General features: G+C 44.7%; 1 protein-coding gene across 1 annotated transcript in view; it reads right to left on the reverse strand.

Moving 5' to 3' along the window:
• Positions 1 to 230: 230 nt before the first annotated feature.
• The window catches only part of PARD3B (par-3 family cell polarity regulator beta), a 229,794-nt gene continuing 221,259 nt past the window's right edge, over positions 231 to 8,765 (reverse strand). The window contains exon 7 of the mRNA XM_025211033.1: positions 231 to 5,647. Within this exon, the coding sequence (XP_025066818.1) occupies positions 5,287 to 5,647 (361 nt within the window). The 3' untranslated portion in view covers positions 231 to 5,286. The remainder of the gene's footprint in view (positions 5,648 to 8,765) is intronic.

Below are 8,765 nucleotides of genomic sequence, written 5' to 3' on the forward strand. Positions count from 1 at the left end.
TCCACAAAACATAATACCGTGAATGCTGCTTCAGTGCAGACTCAAGACAAAATAGGAGTTAAGTGTCATGAGTCACTATCAACAGATCCTACAGTTTGCTGGGTTTTCACTGAAGTTCTTTGACAAATTCTGACCAGGCGCAACAATGAAAATCTGACAAGATCACAACACAGAAATGATGAATTTGCAGATGAAAGCAGCTGAAAAAATCAACACGTGGGATTGCTTATAGTCGTAAAGCTTTTATTTTAATGCAAAATAAAACAGGTAAAATTTATATAGCCATATATAACAACAACAACAAAATTCAAAATCTTTATGTGGTACCAAAAAAATCTCATTGTGTGTTGAATTTCTCCCCCAAGACAAACAAGCATGATTTTGCAATTATTTTTATTATTCAATACACGAGTATAGTCAGATATCATAAACTCCCCCCCTCCCCGCCATGATATAATAGAAAAGTGACTTACAAACAGACCATTCTGTTTTATCTGATGATAGTAAACTTACAGACCCTGCACATAAAGTCAGAATTTTCTTGCAAACATCTGCAATCACGGGTGCAAGCTGGGGGCCTTATCCTGGGAGGTAAATAAGCACCCTGAACTGCAGGGGAAGCCTCAAGATGAGGCCCAAGAATAATAATCAGCTGGAATTCCCTCCGAATGCTGACTCTGTGAAAAACCAAATCTTTGAAGAAGATGCAGAGGTAGCACTTTCACTCTATAGAAATTAGGCAGCATTGTGATGCTTGTTCTGATTCAGGAAAGTAGAGTGAATTTGAGGTTAGGGCTGAAGAAGGGTGGTTTTTATTCTTGGTCCCTTCCCTTTTTCAGAAAGGCATCTTTGCAATGCCCATGGAGAACCCTCACAATAATACATCATAGTGGTAATATTTCCTTGCAGGCCAGTATCAGTGGATCACTAGTGCTCGGTCATTCAGAAAATCATCAGCTGCTATTTGTCTCTCTAAATCTTTCAGCTACACAGTCCGGTTGCTCCTTCACCAGGAGCAGAAACCCAGACTGTCCTCCATCAGCATAGTTGGGAAATCAAAGCATCCCACCTTGTATGTGAGTGGCTTTTTCCTGTTTACTTTCGAGTTACACTGTTGTGCAAATGTATTGCATTCTGTGCCTGCAGCAAACCCAAACTATCCCTGCAAGCCCAGCTCACGTCAGGAATGTTTTTGCTGGATTGTCACATTTCAGACAAAGGAGCGTGAGGCAATTACATGTCAAGAGCATTTCAGACTTGTAGTTTTTCCAAACATATGGACATATGGGGAAAAGAGCAACTTGTTACTTAACGGCTCTTTTAGATTTTGCAAGTGTGTATTTTCAACCGTCAGTTGTAGCACCTTGTGAAATCTACACGGTACATATTTTTCCACAATATGGTGCTAAAATCATACATTTTACATTGCAGAGAAGCAGACTATATATGCTTTAGCTATATGCTATACTTTGGAGATGTCGTACCTCTGCAAGATGTGAAACCAGTGCACTGCAGTTTCCCTCCAGAACGATGGCACTGCAGATTAATGAGATGTGCTTTAATACCTTTTGCTCCTGTCCCCAGCCAGGTCAGAACGTTCTTCCTTCATCACTCCCAGTGGCATGCGATGTGTCCATATATTACAGTCCTATCTCCTTTTCTTAGAAAAAGGAAGAAAGTCTCCATGAGGCAGAAGCATCATTTAATAGCCTTTTGGGTAAGATTAACTACTGGGAAGGTGTCCTGTTTGATCTGCCTGCTTTAACCAAGTGGTGCCATTGCAGTCAAGGGGAGCTGTTAGAAGGGTTTCAGGTTACACAGAGACAATTGAGCAAGCCGTTCAAAGGCCATAAATAACCCAGAAGCTGTTTCCATCCAGATTTTATTTGGCCCTGGCTTCTGAAATACTGTAAATGAGGTCTATAAGCTGTGCTGCGGTGGTATTTGAAGGGTTAGTAGGTAGTGATTTATAAAGCAGTAGCTTATATTCAGAGCTGTTCTTAATTGTGGCCTGGCTTGATAAAGCCACTGTCACAAACATATTAGTTTCTTTACAGCTGGATCAAATGCATCTGGGGTTATATTTCAAAAAAGGGAAAGGAAAGCATTTAAATTTGTTTTTCCTTCACTTTAAGTGGTCCTTCATGTCACTAGTAGCCACCCTGTGGCTGCCAAATCTTTATTGATTGAGAATACCAGAGTTTATACAGCTCTTTTGGAGAAGACCAATGCTGTACACAGCATGTGCCCATGCACAACACAGCGTGTTTACTTGTGGACAGAGAATGCCTCGTATTGGTGGATGGGCCACATCTCAACCACCCTGAGGTGTCCAGCCTGATATGCAAACCCATATTTCCTCCCAGTAGTTCTTCCCTCCTCTCTTACTGAAGAAGGACCCTTTCTAGGCATGCTGCTAAGACACAGGGCACAAGCAACAGGAAGAAGGGTAGGAATGGATGTTTTAACATATTAGCTTCATAATCAGTTGCATTTTCTCCCTTTTAGTTTCTCAAATCTGACAGGAAGCAGTACTGTCCCTCCATCCTTCCCCCATCCAAGAAAAAAAAAGAGGAATCCCACATTAGATGTGGACTATGGAAGTATTTCCCCCTGTAATACTAGATAATACTAGAGGCTGTCTCCCTTGTGCTGTCTCCCTTCTCTGTCTGGCAGACAGAGATGTGTATGAACCAAAGCCCCAAGGCCTGACATCCCGATCAATAGGCAGTATGGCTCAGATCAAACACTGTTAAACAAACCCATCTCAGTTGGTTATTGGGATCCAGATGGAAACACTCCCAGACTTCTAGGGTGTTGTCAATCTCTCACCAGTCTGTAGTGAGGCACTAATACATTAGTTAGGATTAAACTCTGATCCCTTTTAGTGCTATTAGGCTATTCGCCATGCACTGGTCTCTGCAGATCTCCTCTAATGAATCACTTTCCCAGGGATATCTACTAAAAAGGGCTCCCATCAGGAGGATGAAATTTTCATGTGCTATATAATTGGGAGGTGACCTGTGTAATACAGTTTGCAGCAGACCAGAGGGTGCCAAAAGGCAACAAAGAACTCTTGTAATTAAATCTCTGGCCAGGTCCAAGGTTTCTCCCTAAAAAAAGAGGGGCCTTAACTACCTTACAATGCTTCTAAAGGCAGTTTAAGGCACTGAGGAGGCTCAGAGCTAATGCGGGATGTGCTGCTAGGTTATTGGGGCCTGTGGTTACCCATGACGTTCTTGGCATGATAAATCATGGAGATCAGCTTCCAAGTCTCTGAAGTACTTTTAGACAAGATAGCAAATGACCATGGAGCAGAGCAGTCGCCACAGCTGGGCTGCACATCTCAAGCTGCCTTAGAGCATCTCTGATCTCCTGGCCCTGCACGCTGCCAAGCAGCACTGAGCCAACACTGGTGCCAAGATGGTGGAAGGGGACAGGCTTTCTCTTGTACCCTCTCTCTGCTCACATCCAGTGCACCTTCCCTTCGTGTTCCCTGCTTCCTCCCTCAGCTTCTCTCCTCTTCTTGCCTTGCTGTCTTGAAGCGATGTCATTGTTTAAAACGACTCTCCCTTCATTCTGTTTCTCTTGGCCACCACCTGTTTTTGAGCAAGCTCTGGGGTTCTCATTCTCTTCATCGTCGCTTTTTTAAAAGGAGGATCTTGATACATAACTGCCAAACAGGAAGGCTAAAAGCACCTCCCGTTGCCCTGTAGATCCCTGCTGAGGGGAACTGTGTTGTTTGGCACTTAGCACTGAACAGGCACTGCTGGTTGCTGAGCTTCCTTTCAATGACAGACAGCGGGCCCTGCATTAACAGGTGACAGTTCACATGACAGAGGCTCTGCAAAACAACGGCGACAGACTAGAATATAGGCTTACACAGCGGGCTCACAGTACCTTAACTGATATTGCAGAAGTTACCTTGATACAAAGCTAGCCAGAGTAGGGCAAGAACCTGTCTCTGCCCACCCTCATCCATCAAAGAACCTGATGGAGTAGCAACTTGCATCTGAATTCAGGTATGTTACACTGAAGGCTAGATCTTCAGCAGGTGCAAATTGGTTTAGCTCCCAAGGAGTCAAGGAATTTCAATTCATTGACAGCTGCTGAGAATCTGGCCCCTCAACTTTACATTTAAGAGCTATGCACTATGGGTGCTGACAGATGTGAATCCCTCCCCCCACCCAAAAAAACCCAAACCCCCAAAAACCACAGTGCTGTACCAGAAGAGGCATTGCATTAGTTCAACCTGGCTCCCCCGCAGCTGTATAGATTGGGTACTTCAGTGGCTTTTTAGCGCTTTTGTCTAAAGCTGATTCAGCTATTCAGCTATTAGATGAAATCACCAAAAAACCCTGCTGAAGCGTGTACCGAGCTGAAAGTAAAGCACTATTTGTTTTCCCACATCTGTAAGCAGCCTATGTGACTAACAAACACACATGCACACAGTCTCACATGTTATTCACTTAGTTCCCGAGTCCTTTATCATTGTCTTTTGGGATATTTCTGTCCAAACCCTCTACAGTGCGCAAGTGAAGTTGATAAAGTTAGTTTTAGTCCAATTGTGCTGCTTGCAATAAGAAAAAAGGAGGATCTTGATATGTGACTGTCAAACAGGAAGGCTATAAGATGAATGCTTCAACAAATGAGTAGAAAGAGGAAGACAAAGGCAAGATTAAAAATCTGCATCTGTGGCATTCTCAAAATATAAAACTGCTGGTTTGGATGTGCCTGGAATGTGGCTCCTAACACGGTACAAGACATCTGTAAACTCACTGATGCACGCAGCATCAGACTACACAAGATTCGCAGCTCCAGAGACGATCCTCTGAGGAAGGAAGCATTGTGCAGCATATATGTGTACTGTCACTAGAAGGCTACCGTAATATAATATGCCTGTGGGGTCACTCCAGATTGGACTCTTGTGACACTACCAGCCTTATCCAGAGGGAATGCTGTGCGTGCATGTAACTGGATGTGGTAGAGCCCTGAGCTGAGCTAAATGGTACACTTAATTTTCAGCTGTCACTTTTTATTTTTAACTGGTATTGAACACATTTGAATGTCTGGTACTTCAGACTTAAAAGATGCAGTACCTCATGTTAGCCTTGACACAGTCATGCTTCCCCATGAAAAGAAAACTCTGAGGAGCTTGGCTCAGTAAGAATGACTCCAGGGAAGATGTCACCCTTACCAACAATTAAACTTGCTGTGATCAACTGTGGAAAAGGTGATGTCAGGCACCCTCCTTCCCAGCCCCCACTGATGAAGTCCAGCTGGAGGCTATACAGCTGCAGTCATGGGATTCTTCTGCCTGGGGTCTTGAGGTCTGTATTGGTATTGATCTGGGCTGGTCCCACGGTGTCTTGCTCTGCCCATTTCATTATATGCTGGTGCTCGGTGCGACTGAGGAGGTGAAGGTGGGACATCTTGGCGGAGGGGTCCTTTGTGCTGTGTGGTTAGTGGTTGTGGTTGGTAGTACTGGGGGTACCGCAATTCTGCTACCCTCATGTCTTGTGCACGAGAGTAGTTTCCTTTAGAGAGGAGGACAGTGGGCTGCCCTCCTTGGTAGTAAGGAAGATCTCGCTCCTTGTATATCACTCGTGGTCCTGTTAAATACTCCATTGATTCTGCGGGTCCACGCCTGGAGGGGAAGAAAATGCATCTATCAACAAACAGCATTCCAAGCTAACAATACACCACTGTAGTTTGCTTGGGAAACGAACTGCCATGCCAGAAGTGACAGTCCCACCTGTGTCAAAACAGAACTGCCAGAGAGCAGCAACCTCTCACCTGCATGCTGCAAAATCTTTAGCACACCAGAACACCCCAAGCACCTTTTCCAAATGGAGAGCCCTGGAGCTCTTCAGCTCCCTAAACTATGATGTCTGCCATAATAGAATCAAAGATCCTTTAAACAACATATTTTTGACTCCATCTTATCTGAGCCTGAAGATAAACAGATAAGGTTGGCCCACAGCTGTGCAAATCCCAGAAGTCTAACGCACATCAAAATTCACACCTCCCAGCCCTGCCCCATTGTTTTCTTCCAGCATGTCAGACTATAAAACTCTCAAAAAACAATAGTTGGAAACCCTGGAACTCCTGGAAGTAACAACAGGGATGTCAGGATGCAGTACCTGTGTTTAATGGGCTAGCTGCCAGTGAGGTTTCAAAACCCCTCCTGTGATCTGCAGAGCCTGATGTTAAGACAGCTCTGTAACTTGTCTGCATCAATAAGGGTTTGACAAGCGCTGGGACATGTGAAAAAAACAACATGTGAACATGTAATCCCTGAGGATGTGCTATAGAGTCATCTCTGTACCTTTCTGTGTCTCAGTTCCAGGATTTACACTAATGGGGGATTGATATTTCTCCCTCGTGCAGTTTAACTTGTGATACTTTTAAATGGCAAAAATAATTGTTCTGCGTAGATAAGTCACCGGAGCTTCCCCTAAAGTTCAGCACAGCCAGGAGTTTTTTTTTTTACCACTCACAAATGTTCTTACACTTCTCTCAGGCAAAGCCTCCCATTGATGTTGGTGGGAGTTTTTCCTTGAGAACAAGCTGGCTTTCGACCCAAAAGAAAGTCTGAAAGTGTAAATCAATTTCACCTGCTCTGTGTGCACAAGACCAATCCTGTCAGCTGCTTAAATACATTTTTGTGAATTATCCATTTGAAAATCCCATCCTTACTGTTAAACATAGCAGTTATCTAATTGGTCAATGACTTTCCCTTTGTCCAGCACACCTCCTCTCTTTTGCTCACACAGCAATTTGCTCAGGGTGCTCCTAGCGTCTTGATCTGTGCTCCCCTCCCAGACCCCACTGACAATTGTTTTGCATGAAGTTAAATACATGTGGCTTTCTTGTTTAAGCCCATGGGGGAAATCACAGACATAGGCAATGAACAAACATTATCTGCCTTGAAATGAACCTACAACTCTCCCCCTGGAATAGCTTAGTGCAAATGTTTCCTGTTTAAAATGGAATGAGAGAAGGGAGGAATTCCAGGCCTTGGACTTTTAGGACCCTCTGTCCCCCAGAGACTTTTTACTTTTAAAACAGAACATTATAAAAGACAGGCACTCCTGGTTTTTCGTGAGACAGTCCAGACAAAGAGCTGAAGAGGTTGAAGCCACCCTCTGTGATACTAAAAGGACTCTTAACTCACGTGTGTGGAGACAAATGGTATCTCTACTCGTATACTTAGACCCTGCATGAAATCTAATGTACACAGCAGGCCAAAGAGTCGCTCCATATACTTCTCTTAGAGGTGGTAAGAATGAAGACAAAACCAGTACACTAGTCATCCCCACTGTGTTTTGCAAGGTAGGGCCTTTTTATGGTTGGACACCTGTGTTTCTGTGCATGAGAAATTATAAATTCAGAGCTGTTCTGTGTCAAGGGATAAAATAAGGGGAACAAATGTTAGTGTCAGACTTGCATTAGTTACTTTTTTCCACGAATAAACAGTCAGGTGACAGCAATGCTTAAAAAGATACTTGTCAAGATAATGCTTGTGTGTTTTAAAGAATATTTCCTGGCTGTTAAATTTCACCAGAATTTGTGTTAATCATATTAAAAAAAATCACAGCAATGTAAAAGTGCTTGGGACCTGACCCAAAGCAGGCTGAGGTCAGCAGGAGTCTGGGTAGCTTAGGAGTAAGCTCTCAGTGCAAAGTCAAATATATGGTGTTCAAATGTTTCAAGTTTAAATGGTGACAAAAAAGATTCTCTAGAATTTGCAATTAGAACAGCTGCTAGACTGAGCTGCCAGTATCATAAGTTGCACCTTCAACACATGTTCCTTGTGCTGAAGGGTCTGGATGTGGCAGGAAGGAGCGTTACACATTTATACAGCTTGAAGGAGCAGGAGGAGGCTGCAAAGCTTCTTAAACGGAGTGCGGGGAAAGGCTTATTTTTAGGATAGCAGAGTGTCTCTGGGGATGCTGGGATGTGTTTACCAAGAGAATGAAGGCACGGTAGTGTAAGCAGATAGACCCAACTGTACCTTTAACCCAGCTAGCACCAGTAACTATAGTAGTGAAGATGTGATCCAGTAGTCTGCATACAAGTCCACTGAGGACCCTGGACACATTTTCTGAGTGCTGGCACAAACAGAAGTCTGGCCTACTACATTGTCACCGTGCTAGCTAATGTGTGAATACCTACCAATGTTACAATAAGGACTTCCATTTCCTAAGGAGACACAGAGGACCATTAGGGCAGGCTGAAATCAGGTTCAGCCATAAAATGGCCCAGGGGTGACTGGTGCCTCTTGAGTGTGGGGAGGCACAATTTGTGGGCAGGCCCGGGGGCAGGCCAAAAGTCACATATCCACTCCTATACTTCTGTGCTGTGGCTTAGTGCCTTCTACCCCGCTCAACTCATTGCTGGCCTGTGCGGCCAAAATACTGCCCTGTGCTGAATGGTGTTGATCTAGGCGCCAATCTCAGCGGGGGCACGTGGCCCCACATGCCTCCCCTACCAGTTGCCTGTGAAATGGCCCCTACACAGGGTGCTCCCTTTCTGGATCCATCTTTCCCTGTTCTGTGACACATGACCATGAACACCACATGCCCCCGGTGGCTGGAGGGGCACGGCAAGCTCCTGCAGGTGGTGGCGGCACTGTTGGTGGTGGTAGCATGATGGCATCAGGCGGTGAGCTCCCACGAGCGGCCACGGCACTGTCGGCAGTGTGTGTGTGTGTGTGTGTGTGTGTGTGTGTGTGTGTGTGTGTGTGGGGGGGGGGGGGGGGG

The sequence above is a fragment of the Alligator sinensis genome, unplaced genomic scaffold (genome assembly GCF_000455745.1).
Source record: "Alligator sinensis unplaced genomic scaffold, ASM45574v1 scaffold372_1, whole genome shotgun sequence".
Lineage (NCBI taxonomy): Eukaryota > Metazoa > Chordata > Crocodylia > Alligatoridae > Alligator > Alligator sinensis.